General features: G+C 40.2%; 1 protein-coding gene across 4 annotated transcripts in view; it reads right to left on the bottom strand.

Annotated features, from left to right (window-relative positions):
* LOC126185002 (serine/threonine-protein kinase stk11-like) overlaps positions 1–26,728 on the bottom strand; it is a 118,196-nt gene that overhangs the window by 31,060 nt on the left and 60,408 nt on the right. The window contains exons 4-7 of one of the 4 annotated variants that reach the window (XR_007536926.1): positions 18,144–18,280; positions 9,890–10,075; positions 9,360–9,532; positions 4,045–4,176 (exon numbers count right to left, since the gene is read on the bottom strand). Coding sequence is in view for 3 of the 4 variants with exons in the window: in XM_049927723.1 (XP_049783680.1) it covers positions 4,829–5,052; positions 9,360–9,532; positions 9,890–10,075; positions 18,144–18,280 (720 nt within the window). In the remaining variant the exon portion in view is untranslated. Of the gene's footprint in view, positions 1–731; positions 953–4,044; positions 4,177–4,810; positions 5,053–9,359; positions 9,533–9,889; positions 10,076–18,143; positions 18,281–26,728 lie in introns of those variants that run through there. The other 3 variants (XM_049927722.1, XM_049927723.1, XM_049927724.1) reach the window with 3 other exon arrangements.

Genomic DNA, 26,728 nt, shown 5'->3' with positions numbered 1-26,728 from the left:
AGTATGAATTTCTTTGTCATTCGATGGCACAGCATGCTTACCTATAGGAACTTATACATATTGTAAATACACATGTTAATATTTTATCCATTTCATAGATGTCTCATGTCTTAAGATACCTTGTGAACTACAGACACAAGAGATCACATGTCACATTTCAATACATGGGTACATTCTTGTGATATGCCACACATTCTGTCACAGTTCATCGATTTACTAAGTGTTGCTCACTGAGAGCGATCCACCAAAGACTTTTTAGTGGGTTGGGTGTTATTGTTCCCAGACCAGAGAACTATAATAGAGTGTTTTTCTGTGGAGAAAAGGATGCTATTACATTTAATGAATGGCTGGGGATATAAAGGTTGAGCCAAATGGAATTTTGTTTATCTGTACAAGCCATTGTACAACTGGATGCAGCAGGTAAACCAGAGATTGCCTGTTAATGACCATTTTGTCTGAACATCCATACATCCACTTGTAGCACACTCCGAGACTGAGCTGCTTTTTAGAGACTGGGACAATGAGGCTAAAATCTCCTGACCTCTTAACACGCATATTTGCCCTGTAGCATGGTGGTTGCTGAAATGTACACAAAGCTTACAGTTACAGAAGACTGGTAGTTTTCAGCACAGGATCCTTGGGTTAATCAAACCTGAACTCTGCCACCTGAAACTGCACTACAAATGAAACATCTGTAGCTTGCAGAATGCTATGCATACGTCAAGCATTACCTCCCATGAGTGACACGACGAACTGCGTTTACGTGTGAAAGAGAGGGTTTGGTTGCGAGCGGCGTTTGAATGGTGCGCACATCGTGACGTAGAAGCTGGCTGCGGTGCGGGCTGGGCTTGTGTGTGTGTATCAGCTGCTGCGCTGGAGCCGGATCCGTGCGTTAACTTGTGTTGGTCCCATACCCGCGCTGACTGCTGTCCGTCGGCTGGGCCACGCGTTTCTGTCAAAGTATGAAATAGACAGACGTGACGTCAGCTCAGCCGATGAATGCACAATGGCAGCTAACTATTGTTCACGTTTGTGCTCAAACAAAGAAAACGGTTAACTATACACACGAAGGACGAAACGTCATATGAAAGATGGGAGCACCACGATTCTGCCAGTGTGCAGATATTATTTGTAATCATCTTGTATAAAAAGATACAGTATCGAGAAGTTTTCCTGCAACAGCCAATCAGCAAAGTATAATAATTTTTTCACTAATTACTGCACAATGAAGATCGGGCAACCAAACTGTAGGTCTTGGCGAGGTGCTTCGAGTGGCACTATCGTATTATTTATAGCATAATTAATTCAGGAGTGAGACGCATTTTAATTGCAATTTGATTAAATATGGATATAAAATCTACCGCAACAAGTATACATATGGCAAGGCAGTATGCATTGACGGAAGTTGTAACACACGATTTACAGCCATTATTCTGAAAAATTATAATTTTTATACTGTATGCTTCTTTTCTTTGTTTATAATTTTCGTCCATAGATAATGAGCTATTAGTAAACTCCGAGGGGGGGGGGGGGGGGGTAGGGCAACGAAAAGAGCAGTAAAAATCCGTTAAGGAAGTGGTGCCATATTAATAATTGTAATACTATTTAATGGCACAAAGAGAAAGAACTGTTTCTGAGCATTGCAATGAAGTTTGCAATTATTCAACTTTGATTATTGGGTGAACTTTTGCACGTACAATTTAAGATATCCATTCTAGGCTACAATTTCAGCAGGCAGCTCATGGCACAGTCAAATCATTCATAACTGAAGACATAAGCGAGGTTGGTGAGATCATGAACATCATTAAGTGATGCATATGGGAATTTCGCACAGGGGGTGGACCAAGGCTATAAGAGGGCAAGGGCCATCATGATGGGGTCAGAGTTTGATACAACCTGGTTAGGGTAGGAGCTGGGCTGGTCTGGGAGTGTACTGCGCGAGCTAGTTGAAGCAACATCTATGTAAGACTCAGTTGCGATTCCAGCTGCGCACACTTTAGGAAGATAAGGGTTTTACTGGTAATGCAGTAGCTGGACTTAGAAAACTCAGGGCCTAGTCAGGTGTCTGATTATTCTCTGGTAGATGAGCGCCTGGACTTGTGATCCTTGTGTGACGTGAGTTTCGGACTCTGTTTCTGAATGTTGAAGCTGAACTTTGTCTCAGTTTTACCAGTGACGGACTCTGATGATTTTTACTACAAATCATGACTTACAATTTAGCATTGTGTGTCAGTCTGACTCTAATTAGGTGTGAGTTAGTCTGCGGTTTATTTTTCTTTAATGATTAGCATTGAACTTAGTTATGTTTTCCAACATTTTTCAATTTATTAAATATAAATAACTAGCTTATCTGTCGCTATATTGGGGCCTCGAGTCGTTTTTGACCATTTACTGACATAGTTGGTTTATCAGTTTTTGAGTTTACGAGAACATTTTACAGACAAGAAACTGTTATTAGTGAAATTTGAAGTATTGTAGTTGCGGGTCACCATTTCACATCCTTTGCAAATGGAAAAGGCCTCGTGATTAATTTTCTTACTGGTTAACAGCATCAGGAGCATTTTATTTAATTATTTCAATTACTAATGCACTGAGGAAAGAGAAGATAAATTTATCATTCCCAGTGACGACAATGAGTCGTCATATTTAATTTACAGCACAACATTTTCCCCCCATGCCACTGCACTTATAAAAAAATGCACTGTTTGTGTAAATTTTATAAAGGGAAGCATAATGAATTATAGCAATTTAGTCTACATATTACTTACCATGGCACAAAGAAATTTAGATACATACAGCAATAAAAAAAGTGTTTGACATCTTGTAGGCAGTACTTTCATCTTGGAAAAATACTCTTCAAATTGAAGCAGACTTGTCAAAAACGGCAATCTGCTGTCACAGTGCTAACTGCACTCATGGGGCTATTGTGACAAGGTGTGATGGCTGGCCACTGAGGATATGCTGCATGTGACTCCTCTATTTTACATAAACACAAAAGTGTTCTGAGGGTGGTCTACTGTCAGTACATGTGCCATCATTCCTCTTCTAATCACACAATTATCATGCTGTGTTCAAAGTATAATTTTGTTTAAACAATAAGGTGTGTAAATTTATAGAAGCAGGCAACAATAACTGGCATTTCTAGCTCTATTATCATTATTGGTATCAGTACCTAAATGTATTACCAAGTATGGCACAAAGCTCTTCCAATAAACTAATCAAAAGGAAAACTTATGTGAAAAAACTAAAATTGCTAGCAGACAGAATGACTGGCCAGTCTCAGGACACAAAATTCTAAAATATGTTTTCCCTCAGGATCATAACAGGTGGACCCTCTCAGCTTGGGATGTGAGTGCCTTGTCACTCCTTTCTAACCTTGCAGAACATAACCCTCTTTTCTTCTGGAGGAAGGGGTTAACAGTTATGAAAGCTATATAGCTTTTTTTTTTTTTGTTTAATGCACACATGTCAGCAGTATGTAGAATCTCTCTATCAAGAGGTAGTCAAGGTTCAAATGGCTCTGAGCACTATGGGACTTAACAACTGAGGTCATCAGTCCCCTAGAACTTAGAACTACTTAAACCTAACTAACCTAAGGACATCACACACATCCATGCCCGAGGCAGGATTCGAACTTGCGACCATAGCGGTCACGCGGTTCCAGACTGAAGCGCCTAGAACCGCACGGCCACACAGGCCGGCAGTAGTCAAGGGTCTCACAATAATGTGACACACAAATACTCATTGTAGCAGGGAGAAAACTGTGTGGCATCTACCTCATTGCTCAGCTTCACCAAACTAATGTAAGTACTGTTCCAACACTGCCCCACAGTGCACAGAGCGCGTGCGAGCACGCGCGCGCGCGCCCACACACAAACACACACACGCGCACACACGCACTCTTCACAAGTGTGTGGAGTGAACGAAAAAGATTATATGCATTACAGGTAAATTCATATATTTCATTTAAACGAATGTTAGATTGTTTAAATTGTTGTTACGGTGTCAATGAATCATTCAAATTATTGTAAATACTATACATACCAAATTCTGTATTGATGATGTACCTCACTTTTACTGATCATCCATTAATTTGAATGATAACCAGTGTGCAGAAAGGGGAAAATATGGCCTACTGCCAATTTTCATTCCACCCCCTTTCCACATGGTGCAATACTGTAATCATAGAAAAGGCAGTGAATGACTGCAGTGGTACTTCTCGGCCTTTCAAAATAAAGGGAGTTGCAACGCCTCAAGCACAAGCACAATAGGAGGTCACAGGAAGTGCAAAATATCTTTGCCAGAGACCACAACATTAAGTTGCCAATGGAGTGAGGTAAAGTTCAGCAATTGACTGGACAGACACAATTACGTGTTATCATCAAACCATAAATTCTACATCCCTCCACCCTTCCCACCCCTCAAAATAAAAGAATACCAAATCCTAAATCAATTTGCTACATTTGGGGCATGTGATAATTTGACTATTGAAGAAATACAGCAGCTGGAGGAGGCAGGTTGATGCTGCAGGGAAAAATATGTAGGTCTCATAGTCTTTTCATCAGTTATATGAAGAGCATGTTAGCAGTTAATACTGGGGCTGCATTCTTATAAAAAATGCATTAAGCTATAATATGACACAAAAACAATGTCATGGGCAATGTTAGTTCCTTAAGAAAGGAAGCCTTATGAAGGGCTATGTCTAAAAACAAAGACCAAATGAGGACACACCACAACCACTTTAACTGTTAATAACCAATTGTCCCTTACCTCCAGCCATCTACTTGCCCCACAGACACACAACTTTCTCCAGGGCAAAATAGCTTAATTACAATAATTGCTCACGACACACTTCCTTGGTCACAGTATCAATTACGTTGTTCCTCAAGATCCCACTTGTATACGTACCAAGTAGAAAGATACTACTTTCAGTTGCTTTTCTGGTTGTTTCATCCCACAAGTACATGTTATACTGATTGTCATTCATTTTAACGAACACATACTGAGGAGCAACCTGACACCACAACAGTGCCTCATCCAATGGAGTCCTTTCTATATCATGTGGAGTATCATGTAATAAAAGCAAAGGTCCTAAGAACATTAATCCTGAATATATGGCCTATGGAAATAAAAACTGACTTACATAAACACATACACACTCCATAAAATTACACAAAATATACACTAAAATAGTAGAAATTCCTTAATTCAATAACCTGTCACTCATCATTATGATCAACAGACAAATGGCGGACAGACACAAACAAAAGGTATCAACTGTAGGCATTGGAACATATGTGTATGGAAGTGCGGTAAGAGTGAAGGGCATTAAAACATAGCAGACAGAGAGAGAGAGAGAGAGAGAGAGAGAGAGAGAGAGAGAGAGAGAGAGAGAGAGAGAGAGGCCTAAATAAGGTTAGGGAAAGCCCGAAGAGAGGGGTTGGATGAGGGGCAGCACAGAGATGGATGGAGGGGGGAAGGGCCAAAGAGAGGGCAAGAGAGTGTTTTAATGGTTCGTAACTAATATTTTGGGCCTACTAAAAATGTGAAGTCAGTTACAATCTAACAAGGAACCCCTTCAGTGTGAGGTTGCAAAAGGCAAATGATGTGTATGGCATTCAACACCCCACATACTGTTTGCCATGCAACCGCAATATTGGCTGCGAATGGCAACAGGGGGCAGGGCTGGAGGTATACAATGTTGAGCACAGCATGAGACTGTGGAGCATAGCTGAACTCCTTATGTGATGAGTAACTTACAATTGTGCTATAGTGCTAGTGATGATGATACAAAGCAGGGGAATAACAATAAACACAGCAAACACCACATTATACCTACAACAGTTGCCGAAGTTGACATTTCGCCTAAGGAATTTCACAGAGTGAGAAAGAAGTGGCAGATGAAATATTAGTGTTTTTGCAAGATGAGTCACTGAAATGTGTGGGGGCGTATATGCTTGACTGTGTGGAAAGTGTACATGAGGAGTGCAATGACAATACGTATACGTAACAAGTGAGAGTGATATTGAAACAGGTGTCGACTCATGTAGATCATAATTCTTGTCTGACAGGTACCCACAAATCCCATCTCCAGTGAAACATGCGTTGTCCACGGAGCAGGTACAAAACATAATTAAGTACATGGAAAATCATCCACAGTATAGTAAAAAAAAAAAAAAAAAACATTTATGACCAATATTTGAATAAGAACATGTATTGCGTAAGAAAAACTATGGATATTCAAGAGAGGACAAGGCCCACTTGTTACAAAAGCTGGTGTTTGGCCATTTCAAGGATGCTGAATACAATTAACAGGATGTGCATGATAGTGACCTACTATGTTATGCACATCAAATTGTGTGCAACAGAGATTACAGTGATTTCAAGGGGAAGCAGTGGATGGTTACGTAACTTCCAACAGTGCTACAGAATTGGAAGACTTAAGAAAAAGAAATTTCAAACAAAGCAGCATCTTGATGATGCACAGAAAACTGTGGAATTGGCCCAAAAATTTGTAGATGAGATAAACAAACTTATCCCATAGTTCAGTAAGGAATTTGTTTTGAATGCCTACCAATTGCAATTTGCGAAGAGCCCACACATGAAAGGAATCCTGGAAATTACAGGTACCAAGAGAGTTTTATCAAGATCAACTAACATCAATACCTTAATGTACTCATGTACAATTATGCCCGCTGTTAATCTGTATGGTAAATTGGCTGGAAAGTTATTTATTGTGCTGATAGAAGTAGGAGATGCTCTGACCCCAACAATTCTTTATTGTATGCATCACCTTGCAAAGGCGGTTGGGAATATTTAAGTCACAGCAAGCAAGAGTAGGAAAATCGGTGAAAGAGAATTAAAACTATGGTATGAGCACTGCTTTTGGCCAACAGCTGGTCAAAATAACTTGCTTTTGCTTGATTCCTTGTCTGATCCTTTAGAGCAAACTATTCCTCCTGAAAAGTAAGCAACATTGCAGTTCATACCTCCTGGAACCTCTGGACAAACTCAGCCTTTGGATGACTGTTTTTTCCATGTCGATAAAACATATTACCACACGAACTGTAGCATGGTAAGCTCCACAACACACTGTTTCGCATTCAGTTGCATATCATCATATTCCTTCAGTTCTTAACACCCTGTTACACCAATATGATTCTCTATCCAGTTTTTAAGAGTGGACACCTAGATGAATGTCCTGCACAGCTTGTAACTCCCAAGGACTTCATCGTCAATCTAGATGGTGTGAACCTTTGTGATCACTGTGCACAACATTTTTCATTCAGTGTTAATGATGCAAGTTAATGGTTTGTTTTGAATATTACTTGAAAAAGTCTATTTTGTAAAGGGTAATATACACATCCCATATTTCTGCACCTCCAAGACACTCATTTTCTGTCACCCTCCTGATTTACATGGTGGGTCATAAGCAGGTAATATTTTTTTCAGTCATAATTGTTAACACAACACTTTCAAGCCTTACTGAAGATTGAACTTGTGACCTTGTTACTCAAAGCATTCATTATAATGACTGTTTTATACAATTACTATTTATATTTGGACAAGTATTTTGCTAATGGAAAAACCACAGTATATACACACTGCTGTAAAGGCCATGTGTTCTACCTCCCAGTAGGAAGTCAAACTATGCTTTACAGCAGCTCACCACTGGCATTAGCTTGTTAGTTTCTTTTGCACAGTTTTTCACAGCTACAGAATGGGAAAATTTCCCCCAGAGCACAGCAACTGAGGAAAGGATCAGCATAAACTCAATGAAAAAGTGTTGGTCATCTCTTGCAGTCAACATGAGGTCACTTACCACCTCTTCTTGCTTGTTAAACTTTCAAATTATTGCTCCATTGGTGTCTAAATGATCAATTTTGTATCTTACAATTCACCTTGGCTTCAGGCAGGCATTACTTACCCTCCAATGAATGAAAGAAGAAATACTACAGTTAACACTATACGGTCATTATATATTATATGGTAACATAAAACACACACACACACACACACACACACACACACACACACACACACACACACACACACACACAAACTGGACAAGAACTGAGAAAGACATTGGTTGTGTCCTTTTCAAAGTATCTCATACATGACTAGTGGTATCCCTCTAACCCTTAGGGCATGGGTCAGTCAAACTTGCCTATAGACTCCACTCTCAAACCACCATAAAAGAGAATCTGTCGAGTTTGGAAGAAAAGGGGAGACACCCCTTACAAGTTGAAGCTTGAAGTTGGACCATACAGGAGAAGACAAAAAGGATGTGTTAAGAAAATTGATCTGACCCTGTTCCATGAACCTTATATGACATTTTGAGTGTCACCCTAGCTATCTACGAAGTGATGGCAGAAAATGAGAAATTTCTTGCCCACTGCACAGATGCCCTTTCTGCAGATTTCAGAGGCAAAGAAACCACAAACTATGCCCTTTTCAGTGTCCAATATAACTTAATCAGAACTATAACCTCTTTGCTGAGTTAATTTCATATTCTTTAAAAAGATTAAACAAATTATAACAGCAACACAAAAGAAATTAGCTGGAGTACAATTTGAATGTTGTAAGGCACCACATAGCCTCTTGACATGAAAATGTGGCTACCGAGATATTACACCAGCTGTTTAGACATCCACTTGCTCACCACATAGAGTTATTTTCCCACAACTAGGAGTCAGACAGTAAGGTACATCCTCCAACGGATAATATGACAACTAGTTCAAATATCAGCATCAGCCATTTATTGTTTTGTCAAGTGTACTATTTTCAGAGAACACACATCTTTTAATTCTAGTGTACAATTGGTCCTCTGGAATGCTATGAAAACTATCTGATACAATGTAATTAATGTAGACCTTCTGGGTAAGTTAAGTAACTGCATCAACTGCGGGGAAAAAAGACATGAAGGGTAGAAAGCAGAAATATTACCAAGTGTTGTTATTCTGAAATTTCATCAGATTGAAATGGGAAAGTGGGAAGAAATGTGTAGCAGGAGAAATTCCAAGAGGCATGCATACTGAAAAAGTAAGGTACAGGGGAGTCCGATTTCGTAATGCAAAAGTAATAAATAATCGCAGAAGAGGCAGAGTGTGAAAGATTATGTAATGGTAGTGAAAACAATGAAAATGGTGAAAAATGAAGGCAAATAAAATGAAAGGAAGTCACAAAATAGTGAAGAGCAAACAGAATCACATTAATGGGAAAAAAGGGGGGGAAAGTAGAGTGGCTAGAGAGGATACAAAGTGAGCAGAATTGTTATATAATATGGGTGGACTGAAAACGCTGAATAATTTTGAAAATCTTAAAAAGTTAAGAATGAGAAAAAACATAAATAAACATACCATTAAGTTGGTGCTCTGTAATATAATCAACATGATTTTCAGTGCCAGAAATTTCTTCCCCATAATGGAACTCCATAAGATATGGCAAAACTGTCATCATATGATAATCATCTCCACGTAGAGGAGGCACAGGAACATACTCTGTAGTTCGATCTGGTTTGTGTAAGAACCACCTGGAGGGAATTTCTAGACTGAAATTAATTCTGATTCACAATACGCAAAACCAATATTAATAATTAAGAGTAATATCTAAATTATTATCATAAAATTCCAAGAAAGCAACAAGCTCAACACAATGAATAGAAAGTTTAAAAAAAAAAAAAAAAAAATTCAGGATTTGGATGTCAACATTAAAGAGGAAAACACATTCCATAAATGGAGATGCTTTTCTCAAGAAGTGAAAACAAACAAACAAACACACACACACACACACACACACACACACACACACACACACACACACACAGACAGAGAGACAGAGAAAGAGAGAGAGAGAGAGAGAGAGAGAGAGAGAGAGAGAGAATACTCACGGATGTTGTCGTATTTGTTGTAGAGAGAGCCTCTTTTCTGGATCTTTTTCCAACATCCCTCTAAGCAAATCTGTGAGGAGATTGTCAAGTTCATTTGGTATTGAAAACTTCCCATTTCCAATGTTTTCAAACAACCTGTAAATGTTGTCACCTTCAAAGGGGTACTGGCCAGTAGTGATGTTATACCTAGAATGGAAACAGCACAAATATTATACTGGTTACACATTTCACATTTCTTTATAACAGGGGAGTGGGTAGGAGTGGTTGAGGGTGAGGAGAGCAGTGAGAGGGGAAGCAGTGGTGGTGGTGGTGGTGGTGGTGGTGGTGGTGGTGGTGGAGGAGGAAAAATGGAATTGTAAGATCTAACACTTTCTTCCTAATACTACTTTCCTTTAATATTGTCCTCTGTATCTGAAATTTATTAATCTTTCCAGTCATGCTTTCATTTTAATCGATGCTCACTGCTTATCTTTACTAGCCATTATATCTGAGCTCTGAGCACTATGGGACTCAACTGCTGTGGTCATAAGTCCATTATATCTATAGACAGCCATTTCACCTGACACTGGTAAAAGCAAACCAGTCCTCAACCTGACAGTTTGTCTGAGTATCATAGTACTTTGCCAAACATTCGCCTGTTTGTCAACTTCAGAGAACTGGTATATTTGCCCAGGTATTAGGAAGCCAAATCTACAATGTAGAATCTGAACCACTGTTTATTTTCTTTACGTACCCAAAGCACTGTCACAGGGCGAAGTCATGAAAAGTGCCACAAAAAGATCAATCAAGATGGGCAATTTTAATTGTTCACTGTAAGGGTATCAGACTGACCCCACACTATGTACCAAAGTCCACAGTACAAGCACTATTTGAGGAGGATAATTAGTGGCACACACAAACTGGGATCAGACTGGGTGTATTTTTTGTACAGTGTAAGATTCTAAAGAGCTGTGTTTTCATTGAATTAGCACATCCAGACTGAAAAGTGACTATTTTTCTCTTCTTCCATGCTGATCATATTACAAAAAGGAAGTGGGTTACGATTTGCGATACTATTAACAATTAGGTCATCACAAATTCAGCGCATGCTAGGGCTGGCCAAATCTTTAACTGAGCTATTCAGTGTATGAACCACTCTATTCTGTCATGTATTAAAATCTGTTGAAAGTGAGAAAATCAGCACTAGATCATTTCTGATACTATTGGCATTCTGCATCCACACTTCATATTATGGAAGTAAATATGGAAAGGTTCTAATTCTTGGAAAACACTTTTACTAATATTAGATGAGGAACAATTATTACATGCAACTCACACTTCCAGTTTCCAATAGGACAAACGAATGAGGACCTGATCAACTGAATTACCTTCAGGAATTAATGGTAAAAGTTCAACAAATTATATTCAGCTGGATCCATCAAAGAATTCACAGAAATTATTGCTTCAATTTTAACCATGTGTAACACTTATTCAAACTATTAAAAGGGATATTTCAACAGTTATTCAAGAATACCATTCCTGGTGATGCATATTGTAACAGAAAACACTTGAAACTAACTACTTTGTTGACTGCAGATGCTGATATTTAAGTGTTTGGCAACATGCTTTCAGCCTTTGCCTTTATTGCTGTTTAGGCAGCGTTTCCAAAAATGGATAGCTATAGCAATCTTGAGTTTGACACTGAATGTAGTGGCTTAGAAAGTGAAGGAGAATATCATCTTACTTCATGAAGGACTGAAGGTGAGAACAGGTTGTCAGATAACTGACAAGTGCTTGCCACTGGTATGAGAGAAATACGCCTCCTGTGCTCCACCCAGTTCCTCCAGGATTTCCGTTCACAGGAAACCATTTTGAAGTAAATTGTTCAAATTCATATCAACACAAAAACTAAGTGAGACAAAGTTTCATGGCACTTAGTCAAAGTCCAGTGAGAGAGTTTTATTAATGGCGATCTTAAAAAATTTGTAATTCATTATTTTCAGCTTTAAAAGCTGTCTTTATGCACTTATATGTATGTAATGTCATTCATTATAGGACTCTTATTAACACTTTGGTGAGCACATCCGAGCATAACTTCAGCCACAATTCTGTGTAAAAGACCGCACCAGAGTATGTCTTGGGCCATGATTTTCTCGACATAATTGAAAACTGGACTCATTACATATGAGAACAATACACAGATGTAACATTACCTGTCTCTTGAGAGGTTCTGCATTCCAGTGTCAGTTTCTAGAGTTACTTTGAAAGAAAACATAGTGAACATAATAGCGAGTGTCATAACTGATAGAGCCAATGCGTGCTCACATTTTTATGTTTCATACATGTACTCATTAAGTTTTGAAGTGTGTAGCAGACCTACAGCAAACATGTCACATTTGTTGAATAAGCAAGAAATTTTGGAAACCCAAGAGAAGAGTTCAATGCTTCTGGATTGGAAGCAGAAATATCCAAGTGGAAACAGTCTGAAGAAGATATGTATTCATATAAACCATAGTCTTCCTCAATTTTTCATTGCTAATATTTCTGATACAGATACTACTGCTGTGATTAAAATTTAGTCCTGTTTTATTTGTCTTAGGTTCTCAAGCTCCATTAGGAGAAGACCTGATGGTTTACTGGCAAAATAAGCAGGAAAGAAACAAACTGGTATTGCACTGATTACAACATTAGGGAACCATTTATGGGTGAAAATGCTCAGGAACTCACGTCACACTTTTTTTGCCAGTACTGTAAAATTTTTAATCTGTTAAAGAACTAAAATAAATATGAAGAATACACCTTGAAGCTCTGCCTTTTTTAGTGTGCTACCCTTTAAGATACATCAAAGACAAATGTGCCATTAACATTTTAAACAATGGCATAAATGGCTGGTTTTCTGGGCCCAAAATCTTTCTAAATGCCTGGATCTCTAAGTGTTAGCAATAAAATTCAAATTTTTTGAACATAATTTGTACAAAAAATCAATATGTTAAGAAGTTAAAAAAGCAGAGGATGTGATTTGATCCATTATCATGTAGTGATCCCTGTAATGTTGGGTAATCTGAAATGGAATGTCTAATTCTTAAGAAAGGTGTAACCATCTGTAAAGGTCACCCAATCAGTCTTACTATTAACTACAGTTTTTCCTTAAATTATTTAGTAATAATTCAATGTAGTCTGTGTGTCAAGTACCGTATTTACTCGAATCTAAGCCGCACTTTTTTTCCGGTTTTTGTAATCCAAAAAACTGCCTGCGGCTTAGAATCGAGTGCAAAGTAAGCGGAAGTTCTGAAAAATGTTGGTAGGTGACGCCACAACTAACTTCTGCCGTCGAATATATGTAGCGATTCACATGCATGCTTTTCAGGCACAAAGATAAATACTGGCGCCAAAACCTGTGCGTCAGTAAATAATAATAAAAAAAAAAAAAAAAAAAAACAGTGGCAGACGAAATTTTTTCTCCGCCCCGAGTTTCGACCACTGCATTTTCATATATTATCCAACGAAGTAAATACAAATTCCGTATTGTTCATCTTCGAATGTAGCAACATTTCAATGTACTGTACTACGAAAATCCGACTGGCAAGACTGTTTGGGATGTTTGTCAATATCGCCAACTCTACGTTCTCAATTTTTTCTACCTATGAGAAGAGATGGTTGCTAATAGGAACTTTTATGAATTGTGAATCACATGCAGTATTCTCTTCACCATAAGAATAATACATATATAAACATTTTGCCATGTATTCTTTCGTGTTTGCTGCTATCTCATTTAAATCCTGTCTGCTTAATAAACTACGAAACTAGAGTGAGACAACAGCAAACGCCGAAGAATATACATATCATTTCATGTTTATATTCGTATTATTCTTATGCCTAATAGTGATACAGTCAGAAATGAAGCACGTCAATTGACTAGATTTTTAAATCTAAGATGACTAATTTCTGTGCAGAATGTTATGTACTAAAGAGACATCTGCAAAAATTTTCAAACAGATAAAAATTTTCGCTAAACTCTCGTTCAGAACATCTTCTATCATACGCAGTGTATTATTTCGTTCTTGTTGATCATCGTGAAAGAAAGCAGCAGTGTTAGTAACAACAAATAGCAGTCTCTTGCCATTGTTTCGCTAATGAGACGATTCCTCTCTTTTTCTTTTTTTAATTGTAAGCGGCGGTAGCGCGCACAAAAGCAAGCCACGCCGCGAGCGGCGACAGGCCGTAAACACTGATTATCAGAATGCGACAAACAGTGCATGACACAGTACAGTAACGCATTTTCAGCTTAGATTGACGTAAACATCTATAACAAAGAGAACGGCACTTATCAGATCAAAGAAAAATAAGCAATCGATCCAAACCAGACGAAGCACGTGAAAAAGGAAGGGTACCCGTATAAATATGGATGGAGCGCCTGACGCATAGCAATGGCTACCTGGTAAAGCCTAACTGCTAAGCTTACTACGCGAACCAATCTATTGTGGCTGTATCGTCATTCATTCGACCTAAATTGTGTCTCATATTACAATGGACCAACTTTGTTTCGATTTGGAGGTGCGGCCTAAAACTTTACTCTCCCCTTGAATTTCGAGTCTCATATTTTAAGTGCGGCTTAGATTCGAGAAAATATTTTTTCCTTGATTTCGAGTCTCATTTTTCAAGTGCGGCTTAGATTCGAGTGCGGCTTAGATTCGAGTAAATACGGTATGATCATCGCCTCAGCAGAGTGAAATCTCTAATTTTTTAACAACATAAGGCGAAATTGGAATTTTTATACGTCGCCACAAAATTTGGCAGTCTTTCCCTGTTCCCATGTAAAAATGTGGTAAATATGAGGGTGGCTGTTTAACAATACTAGTAACTGAGAAGTTATTGGATCCTGAAACTGAAGTTAGACTTTTTTTTCAATGCTGAGAGTTGTGTGTATAATCTTAAAATGACATTTGCTTTCCCATGTAAAGAACTACAGATCTAGAAGTGACATTAAGTGGAAACACTCTACTTCAAAATATCTCTACTTCAGTAACAGTTTTAGTGACCGATGTGACATTTCTTGACAATTTTGCAAAATGTATCACACAAAGAATGATTTTTTTGGGAGATTTTTAACATTGTGCATCAATTAAACATCTTTTTGTAGGACACAAGCACAAATATGAATAACACCAAATACAGCACTTTAGTTGTGCAAACATGTATAAACATGGTGTCTGATCAACTTTCAACCTAACATATGCCCTGGTCTGCACAACAGATCATATCTTCACCACAATCTTCATTCACAAAATAGTAAAACTAATTCTGAATGAAGACTGAAATACACACACACATGATGATGCGTGTCCTAGGCCGTGACTGGCTGATAGAAGCAAACTGACACAGTTAATAAAATGTTCCAAGCTATTATGTCGTGGTCAAATGGATTTCATTTTAAAACCCGATATTTCGTCCCCATCTGCGGAGGACACTTTCAAGGGGGAATGTAGCGGGGTTGAATGTCCAATTCATACTCTGGCTCGCTAACTACAGCAAAATTCTGCTTCCGCGAGCTTCCACGCAGTGGTGTGACGTCACATGTTTTGAAAACTTGACCGCAATTGGTCGTTGTCCACTGTTGTTGCTATCATCCCATGGTAGAAGACCGGGACACAACTCCTTCAGCACCAGAATCCAAATGTCATTCAATTTCATGCCCTCCTCCTGCGTATTGAAATTCCTGGACTGTTTTGCAATCTCTATGGTCTCTCTGTATAGCCTTTCACGGTATCCACTTGTAGCTGCCAGTACTTCAGTCCTATCAAAATGAATGTGGTGGTCTCCTGGCTGCAAGACATGTTTCGCAACAGCTGATCTGTCAATCTCCCCTTTTCTGCAATTGCCCTTGTGCTCTTCGAGTAATTTTACAGTTCTTTTTGTAGTACCCATGTACACCTCCCCACAACTATACGGAATTCTATAAATTCCATCTTTTTCCAGTGTTTGGTGAGCATCCTTGGCTGATTTTAGGTGATCTTGTATCTTCCTTATTTATTCTAATGAATTTTGTGTGAGCTACAAGATGAAGGTAGCAGAATTGTTGTCCAGTCTCTCTCTAATAGCAGTTCTCTAAATTTAACAGACAATGTTTAGCGAGAGCACCACTCGCGTCTTTCTTCTGCTAAGTTCAATTTGCATTCTGTGTGCTGCTACTTGAATGCATTACACATATTTCCCTATTTTGCTGCTGTGCTCTTTGAAATATATTCTTAACTTGCCAGTGTCTTGTGGAATATCCTCATCTTATCTTCTCTTTGCCCTCTTGCCACACTCATAGGGTTACTATTGAGCCAACTTTCCTCTTGTGACAACAAACTATTTTTCATGTTGCAGGGAAGTTGTTCTAGAATGTAAACACTTCAGGATTAAAGGAGGCCACCCAGCGAAAATCAGAAGCACTGAGATGTAAATACGAAAAAAAAAAAAAAAAAAAAAAAAAAAAAAAAAAAAAAAAAAAAAAAAAAAAAGCTCCTGCTAGTTTTTGGAGTTATTCTTTGATAAGCTACGACACACACACACACACACACACACACACACACACACACACACACACACACACACACACGTCTATGCCTCTGCATGGCGTCTGCTAGACCTGACTGTGCCAATGCTATTTTGTGGCAGGTGGGCTGGTTGTGGTGGGGATAGTGTCGGGTGGGATGGGTAGATGGAGCAGGAGGGACTGGTGGTGAGTAGCTTGGAGGGAGGCTGGTTTCTGGCTAGGAATGTGGGAGGGCTCTGTTGTATATTGTGCCACCAGGTGGTCAACTTTGTTCTTAGCAACAGTTTGGTGGCGACCACTCACCTAGGTGGACAGCAGGTTAGTAGTCATACCAACATAAAAGGCTGTGTAGTGTCTTTAGCAAAACCAGTATATGACATGGCTTCTTTCACAGATGGTCTCGTCTCTGATGGGATAAGATAAACTTGTGACAGGACTGGAGTATGTGGTGCTGGGTGGGTGGATTGGGCAGGTCTTGTACCTTTGTCTGCCACAGGAAAATTACACCTGTGGCAAGGAACTGGGAGTGCAAGTGGTATTGGGATGGACTACTATGGTGTGTAGGTTCGGTGGGCAACAGAACACCACTTTAGGAGAGATGGGAAGGATCTTGAGCAGGATATCAGTGATTTCAGGGCAGGATGAAAGACAATCACACACCTGTCAAAGGGCATGGTTCAGATGTTCCACTCCAGGGTGATAGTGGGTGACAAGGAAGGGGGGGGGGGCAGTATTCCTTTGTAGCTGACTCTTTGGGGTGGTAGAAGGATTGGGTGTGTGTGAGAAAATGGCATGCGAAATCTCTTTGTGAACTAGGTTTGAGGGCTACTGCCCATCTGTAATGGCCTTTGTGAGGCCTTTAGCATACTGGGCAAGAGAGTTCTTGTCACTGCAGATATGTTGTCCACAGGTGGTTAGGCTGTATGGGAGGGATTTTTTGGTGTGGAATGTATGACAACTATCGAAATGCACATACTGAAGCTGAGCACATGATGTTCAATTTTAATGGCTGCTCCACATGCACCATCTTGATCCTTCCTTTCACCACCAGCTTCTCTGAACTACACACACTGGAGTTATCCTTACAACATAACCTCTGCTCTTGTAATCATCCTAGTCTTAACCTCTCCACCCAACAGTTTCCCCTTCCTCCATCCTGTCATCTGCTCCAAATTCATGTACCCACATCACCTTCAGCATTTACCATTTCCCTCCGACTGCTACAACTATAGTTGGCACCCACATTCCTACATACACACACACACACACACACACACACACACACACCTATGCCCCTACAAGGTGCTGGCTAAACCGACAAAGCCAAAGCTAGTGTGTGTGTGTGTGTGTGTGTGTGTGTGTGATAACTACAAAAGCTATCAAGTTTTCCTTCTTTTGCGTATGCCTATCAACAATTCAATGCTGCTGGATCAAGTGAGTGGTCTCCTTTAATCCTAAAGATTCTATTTAAAAAAAATTGTTTCTTCTACACCACTGCAGTTATGTTTTTCTTTTACACATATTTTAAGATATAAGATACAAGAATAACTAAAGTATTCAATATGTTCAGTGCAATCAGCTCAATGTCAGTATTTCATCAGCAGATTAAATTCATTCAGTTCAGAAATTGCCTCACAACTGACACACATCAATTTGAAATTTCCTTTCACTGAAGTAGTCCACTCCCAAGCGTAAAAATTAAGTGCAGTCAAATACAAAATATTTTGCAATACTTGCAAAGTAACTCCACTGCTCCAAATATCAACCTTGAACCCAGCAAATCTCTCATGACCATTTGCTATTTCGGGTGGCTGGAATGCAGGAGAGCCTTGATTTGTTGAACAAGTGTCATCCCTTGCAAATGGATGTAATGACTGAAACAGAAAAAAACTTGTGCTGTACAAAGCTGAAGGTGTAGTACATACAACAAATACAAAGGAAAACAGAGTAAAATTTACATGAACACCTTAAATCTGATATAGAGCTAGCACAAAGGTTACACTGCGGGGGGCAAAAAAACCCCACCCACCCACCCACCCACCCACCCACCCACACACACACACACACACACACACACACACACACACACACACACACACACACACAGGTGATATTGGAATTGTGGCAATCATTATAAATAAATTTCAATAAAAATGACATAAGCAGAATGAACAATAATAGAATGCACAGGGGCAGAAAAAATGTCCAACAGGTGCCTGAAGTATTTACAATGACAGGGAGGATATAAAAAAAAAAAAACCATGACTCTCAGAAACTTCTACATGAAGAAAAGATAGTTAAAGTGTGTGTGTGTGTGTGTGTGTGTGTGTGTGTGTGTGTGTGTGTGTGTGTGTGTGTGTGTGTTGGGGGGGGGGGGGGGTTGCACCTTCTCTTTCATGTAGGGGCACTCAATGGCTAGGTTATCAATCAGTACCATTACAAATATTGAAAGAAACTTATGTGGATAAAATGGCGAAAAATGTTATTAGATAGTGAGGAATAAACTTACAAAATCACACTCACTCACAAACACTCATCTCTCAGTTTTGACCCACACAATTACTCTGTCTCATATGCCTTGAGACAATGGAGATAGTGTGAAAGGTGCAATATATGGAATTAAAACGTAAGTAAAATGACAAAGGATATAATATAAGGGCATAGGGAAATGTAACTGGCTGGCCATTTACAAAAAAAGATGGGGGGGGGGGGTGTAGTCATCCTGTTAACTGTTAACCTGTTACGAACATCTCCCTAAAATTTTAATAAACAAGTTAAAGACATCACAAAACCTTAAAACTGTTACCACATTCATTAGAACATCACTTAAAACAGAGAGCAGATCTGTTGGCAAATGTGCTGCTCCTCTCTGGTCTGAAAATAAAATTCAGTGTAATAAAATTTGGCACAAAGTGATTTGTACCACAAGCATCATATATTGGAGGGTCCTCTTGCTGGTGCAAGAAGCCATGTGTCATAGGGATGCAGCCTATGTGAAGATGAGTAAGGAGGATCTCATCCTGCCTGGGGGGCTGGAAGGAGATGTGGCCCTGCAGCATTACGGATTTAACTAGACACAGCTTGTAGCCTATGACTTTTAGCCACTCATACTCCCATTAACGCATGACTCTGTACCTCAATAGTGAGGTGATAGCAGACTGAATTAACTGAGTATCTTAACACACCTACTTGGCTGCTACATCTGCCCTTTAGTTCCCCGTGATACCCTTGTTCCCTGGCACCTAGAATAAAGATACCTCCTTCCCCAGCCTTTGTAGCCAAAGGAGGGTATCCTGTATATTCTGTACTACTTTATCTGCTGGGTACAAGCACTGTAGGGAGTGAAAGGCACTCAGGGAATCAGAACAGACAAGGAATTTAGCACCCGTGACACATCTTATCACCTCCACCACCTGCAAGACCACATAATTCTGCACCAAATACAGCAAACCCGTGAGGTAATCTTAACTTGAGGATATGATCAGGGAAAACAACAGAGTAACCAATGGTATTCCCTGTTTAGACCCATCTGTAAATACAACTACAGAGTTGTGGTGCTCAGTTAAAATGTCATAAAGCAATGTATTAAAACGCATGCAGGAGTGCAACCTCTACTGTACAGCACTAAATCTAAAATACCTCTAAGGTGGTTAAAGACCTGGATTTGGGGTGAACTTGCTCCCCACCAAGTGACACCAGTTCACACTTTGTGCGGGTTCCAAATGGTCTTGTTACCCATGGACGATTGGTAAAGAGGAATTCCATAGCTGGATGAGCAATGGTACAGTATGCTGGTGAACTACAGTAGCAAGGAACTTACATGCCTGTTGCATGATGAGGAGTTCCCATTTCATTATAAGTGGCAGTTCCCCAGTCTCAGTATAAAGGGACTGGGTATGGGGCTGGTCCTTTAAATGTCTGTGGCCATCCTAATCCCCTCCAGGTGATAGCGACAATAATCTGCAGAAGACAGGACTTCACTGATCCATACACTGTGCATCCTCAGTCTAGCCGAGATCGCATAAAGCCCTATAAAACTGGAGCAGATGCAACCTCTCCACTCCACATGACCTTTGGCCTTGACATTTCAAGATATTCAGTGCCTTCTTGCCACTTGCCTTCAGGTCCTTTAGGTGTGCTAACGACGACAGTGTGGAGTTACAACTGAGGCCCAGAAACCTCACACAGTCTTTAAAAGGGAGAATGGTGTACCGCATATGCGAATGAGGTAAATTAAAAATATGATGAGAATGATTAAAATGCACACACACACACACACACACACACACACCCACACACACACACCCTCTCTCTCTCTCTCTCTCTCTCTCTCTCTCTCTCTCTCTCTCTCAGCTGAAAACTGGAAACCTATATTTGCAGCCCACTCCTCTAATCTTTACACTCTTAACTAGAACTTGCACACTGATGAGTCACTGTTGCAACACTGGAGGAGAAACAGAAAAGTGTAAAAATGTCCACAAATGGGGAGCACTGCACAGGACTCCTTACCTTAGACATAATACTGTTTACAGCAATAGCACAGAGGGTAACACTTAAAATACTGCCCTGAGGAACACCATCCACCTGCTCAGAACGAACTGACAGCACAACACTAACTTGGGACTTGAAAAAGGGCTTAGACAGGAAGGTCCATATCAAGATGGCCACAGAAGCCCCACTTGTGGAGCTGCTCTAGAACACACTGCCGCCAAGTAGTGTCTAACAATTACTGATGTCAAAGAATACATCAATACAGTGTCGTATATGTGGAAAAGTCTGCTGGATAATCGCCTCTAGCAGGGTCAGATTGTTGAACATTGATCAAAATCTCTGGAATTCACATAGCGTGGCTAAGAAGTTACATGGCCTCTAACATCCAGACTAGATAACAGTTAACAACTCATTCCAGGGTCTTTTCTACAAAGGTCATTAAGGCAATACTCCTGAAACTACTTTGGGCATGTTCAGACCTTATCTGGATTAAGGAGAGGTATCAAAATGGCCTCTCACCAAGAGCTGTGAAAGTGGCCTGTTTGCCACATCAAACAAACATTTGAGGCCTTCCTTTGATGCTGCTGCCAAATGTCTAAGCATGATGTACCAGATTCGGTCATTACTGAGAGCAGTATCATGAGCCATAGACAGTGCCAAATACAGCTCCCAAACGGAGAATGGACAGTTGTATGACTCAGAATTGTTGGATTTGAAGTGCAAATTGCCCTTCCCTATAGCCATAGAGAAGTGGCAGAACACTTGTGGAGGTAAATACAGTGAGCAACAAGTGATCCTCTGACAGATGCGAATTTCAACTAAAACCACTTGCAGGTCAACAGCCAGGGGGAGAACAGAGGAGTGTGTGTGTGACTGATAAACACAGTGTCGTCTCCCTTGACCCTTTCTCCAGTAAGATCAGCCTTGCAATGGAGAGTATAGCCCTGTAAGCACAGGGCCATCAGAGGCTTTGAAATTGTTTCCTACAAACACCAGCATCATGTATTCCTGTGCTAGGAGTTTTAGTTCCTCCAGATGTGTCCTGAAACTACTAATGTTCCACTGCATTATGGGAGCCATCTATCACAGGGGGAGTACTTTCACCTGCCTTTTCGCTGGAGAAGGGAGCCTGTTTGGGTGGAGGCTCAGTCTTGGGAGAGATGAGTGTCCCCGGCTGACCTCACAGGCCACTGGTTCTGAAGGCGAATCATGAAAGAAGTCAGAGAGAGAGAGAGAGACATCATCATCATCATCATCATCATCATCATCATCATCATCATCATCAGACTGCTTGCTTCCTGTCTCCATTAGCAGTAGATGCTTTGATTTTTTTTGCCTGGGGAGGGTTCAGATCCACAACCACAGAAATGGTAATGGCAATGCTGAGCTGTGGACCAGACTGAACCTTTGGAGGGGCAGCAACCATGGCCTTTTCTGGTGTTCTGGCAGGAGGTATGGGCTTCAAAATAGCTGCAGCAGCATGAATGAACTGACAAACAAAGGTACAAGTACTGACACTAGCAACCTCCATCTGTGTAGCAGCATCAGTCTTCTAAAGTGGCTGTTCACGAACAGCAGCAAAGAATGTAGTGAATGTAGTTGACAGCATTACTTTATGCATCTTTTTGGTCTCACCACACAGGATACACTTCATAGTTTTAAGCTCTTTTATTTTCTATTCTTCAAGATATACACTGCAGCCCTTACTCTGGACACGGTGATCCACAGTGCAGTTCACACACTTCAAAGGAGGTTAACAATGACTCCTTCGTGAGTGGTCATGCCATATTTGTCACAAGTGGCTTCTCACTTACACCCAAAGCACTGGTATTTGAAACAGCACACTGGGTAGGAGACACAAGACTCCATGCTTTGGCAAAGGAAATATGCCTTGGCAAGCTCTGGAAGCTTTGTGCTGTTAAAAGTAAGTATAAACAAGTCTGATTTACCCACAGTGCCATCCACCCTTTTCATTATATTCTGGACGTCAACAATGTCTTCTTGGGATCACTCAGCTTTAAGACATCTCTGTGATGTCCACCACTACCCTCCATGTCACAACATCTTTGCTGTAGTTCAAGGTGGTTTGGAGCTCAGTCTCAATAGTACATTCCCCTAGGGTTTTGGCCCTTCTGTAGGTTTGATGCTTCTTGGGAATCCAAAGTTTCAACCAACAGTGTCCCATTGCACAACTGCTTAACAGATTTTAATGTAACTGCAATCCCTCTAAACTCTCCTGAATGTAAAAAGGGAAAACTTCCTCAAAGTCTCAATATCAAAAACACATTCTGACATGCAGAACACATTCTTTTACTAAATATTGAACTACTCTTAATAAACTGAGAATCCAGAGGGCTCATCACACAAGGTCTCTTGAGCAATTGTGTGTTGATACCTACCAGCAGCCCACCCATTCCGTTAGGAAGAGAGTAGAAAATTTCGAGGGGTCCATTTTGGTCCCATGAGCAGCTAGGAAAATTATAGTCCACCCAGAGAGAGGCCCATATACCTAGGTAAACCGTATACAACTGAGGTGAGCAGCTTCCCCAGAAGTTGTCCACTAACAAATGTTCCATCTCAACAGCCATGCTTCTCATCAGCGTACAGCACACCTTGAAATTGAGGTTTTTTTAAATGAGGATTTTACCATCTTTGCGCCATGCTGCACAGTGGTCACTTAAGCATCAGTCCAAAGCTTACAGTGACAGAGGAATGGCGGCAATTACCAGTCCCCAGCTCAGGAACCCTGAAATCGCTACGCATGTACTGCAAACAAATGCTAAGTCCCTGAGAGCTAGTTACATTCATCAAATCACAGATAATATATTGGCCAGGGCACTTGGAAGAGAATGACCGATGGGGAATGCTGGAGAGGATAATGAAAGGATGACTGTAGTCTAATAGATGAAGAACGACTGACAGCATGGTAAGTGGGCCATGTTAATGACTCATATGAGGATCCTTGGAAACAACCTGTTGAGATCAACATCCATCAAGAGCTACAATGTCGAGAAAAAAGGAGAAATTAATTTCCAAAGGCAAAAAATATTTTCAGGTGGCTCTGATATCCCCATATACTGTATCTATATTCACTCTGCAGGCCAAAGGATCATTTCCCTGTACAAGTCATTAGCGCTTCTACACATTCCATTCATGACTGGAGCAAGGAAAGTGACAGGAAATTCCTCAGAGTCCTTGGGATCCCTAAGGCAGCAGGACATCACGGGTTATACTACATCTACATCTACATCTACATCTACACTCCGCAAGCCACCTGACGGTGTGTGGCGGAGGGTACCTTGAGTACCTCTATTGGTTCTCCTTCTATTCCAATCTTGTATTGTTCGTGCAAAGAAAGATTGTCGGTATGCCTCTGTGTGGGCTCGAATCTCTCTGATTTTATCTTCATGGTCTCTTCACGAGGTATATGTAGGAGGGAGCAATATACTGTTTGACTCCTCGGTGAAGGTATGTTCTCAAAAATTTCAACAAAAGCCCGTACCAAGCCATTGAGCGTCTCTCTTGCAGAGTCTTCCACTGGAGTTTATCTATCATCTCCCTAACGCTTTTGCAATTACTAAATGATCCTGTAACAAAGTGCACTGCTCTCTGTTGGATCTTCTCTATCTCTTCTATCAACATTATCTGGTATGGATCCCACACCTGTGAGCAGTATAGTGGGTGAACAAGTGTACTGTAATCTACTTCCTTTGTTTTCAGACTGCATTTCCTTAGGATTCTTCCAATGAATCTCAGCCTGACATCTGCCTTACCTACGATTAATTTTATATGGTCATTCCATTTTAAATCATTCCTAATGCCTACTCCCAGATAATTTATGGAATTAACTGCTTCCAGTTGCTGACCTGCTATATTGTAGCTAAATGATAAAGGATCTTTCTTTCTATGTATTCGCAGCACATTACACTTGTCTACATTGAGATTTAATTGCCATTCCCTGCACCATGCGTCAAATCGTTGCAGATCCTCCTGCATTTCACTACAATTTTCCACTGTTACAACCTCTAGATATACTACAGCATCATTAGCAAAAAGCCTCAATGAACTTCCAATGTTACCCACAAGGTCATTCATATATATTGGGAATAGCAACGGTCCTACGATACTCCCCTGCGGCACACCTGAAATCACTCTTACTTCGGAAGACTTCTCTCCATTGAGAATGACATGCTGCATTCTGTTATCTAGGAACTCTTCAATCCAATCACACAATTGGTCTGATAGTCAATATGCTCTTACTTTGTTCATTAAATGACTGTTGGGAACTGCATCAAACGCCTTGTGGAAGTCAAGAAACAAAGGCATCTACCTGGGAACCAGTGTCTATGGGCCTCTGAGTCTCGTGGACGAATAGCATGAGCTGGGTTTCACACAATCGTCTTTTTCGAAACCCATGCTGATTCCTACAGAGTAGATTTCTTGTCTCCAGAAAAGTCATTATACTCCAACATAATACATGTTCCAAAATTCTACAGTTGATTGACGTTAGAGATATAGGTCCATAGTTCTGCACATCTGTTCGACGTCCCTTCTCGAAAACGGGAATGACCTGTGCCCTTCTCCAATCTTTTGGAACGCTATGTTCTTCTAGAAACCTACGGTACACCGCTGCAAGAAAGGGGGCAAGTTCCTTCGCATAATCTGTGTAAAATTGAATTGGTATCCCATCAGGACCAGTGGTCTTTCCTCTTTTGAGCGATTTTAATTGTTTTTTTATCCCTCTGACATCTATTTCGATATCTACCATTTTGTCATCTGTGCGACAATATAGAGAAGGAAGTACAGTGCAGTCTTCCTCTGTGAAACAGCTTTGGAAAAAGACACATAGTATTTTGACCTTTAGTCTGTCATCCTCTGTTTCAGTACCATTTTGGTCTCAGAGTGTCTGGACATTTTGTTTTGATCCACCTACCGGTTTGACATAAGACCGAAATTTCTTAGGATTTTCTGCCAAGTCAGTACATAGAACTTTACTTCCGAATTTGTTGAACGCCTCTCACATAGCCCTCCTCTCACTACATTTCACTTCATGTAACTTATGTTTGTCTGCAAGGCTTTGGCTACGTTTATGTAGTGCTGTGAAGTTCCCTTTGCTTCTGTAGCAGTTTTCCAACTCGGTTGTTGTACCATGCTGGCTCTTTTCCATCTCTTACGATCTTGCTTGGCACATACTCATCTAATGCATATTGTACGATCGTTTTGAACCTTGTCCACTGAGCCTAAACACTATCTGTACTCAGGATAAAACTTTTGTGTTGAGCCATCAGCTACTTTGAAATCTGCTTTTTGTCACTTTTGCTAAACAGAAAAATCTTCCTACCTTTTTCAATATTTCTATTTACGGGTGAAATCAATGATGCTGTAACTGCTTTACGATTGCTGATTTCCTGTTCTGCGTTAACTGTTTCAAATAGTTCGGGTCTGTTTGTCACCAGAAGGTCTAATATGTTATCGCCACGAGTCGGTTCTCTGTTTAACTGCTCAAGGTAGTTTTCAGATAATGCACTTAAAAAAATTTCACTGGATTCTTTGTCCCTGCCACCTATTATAAACGTTTGAGTCTCCCAGTCTGTATCTGGTAAATTAAAATATCCAACCAAAACTATAACATGTTCAGGAAATCTACTCAAATATTTTCCAAATTTTCCTTCAGGTGTTCTGCCACAACAGCTGCTGAGCCAGGGGGCACATTGGGACATCCAATTACCATGTCTGAGCCTGCTTTAACCGTGACCTTCACCCAAATTATTTCACATTTCGGATCTTCGTCAATTTCCTTCGATACTATTGCACTTTTTATCGCTATAAAC

This window comes from Schistocerca cancellata, chromosome 4 (assembly GCF_023864275.1).
Source record: "Schistocerca cancellata isolate TAMUIC-IGC-003103 chromosome 4, iqSchCanc2.1, whole genome shotgun sequence".
NCBI classification, from domain to species: Eukaryota; Metazoa; Arthropoda; class Insecta; order Orthoptera; family Acrididae; genus Schistocerca; species Schistocerca cancellata.
The sequence above is the reverse complement of the archived record's forward strand: the minus strand, read 5'-3'. Positions and strand labels throughout refer to the sequence as shown.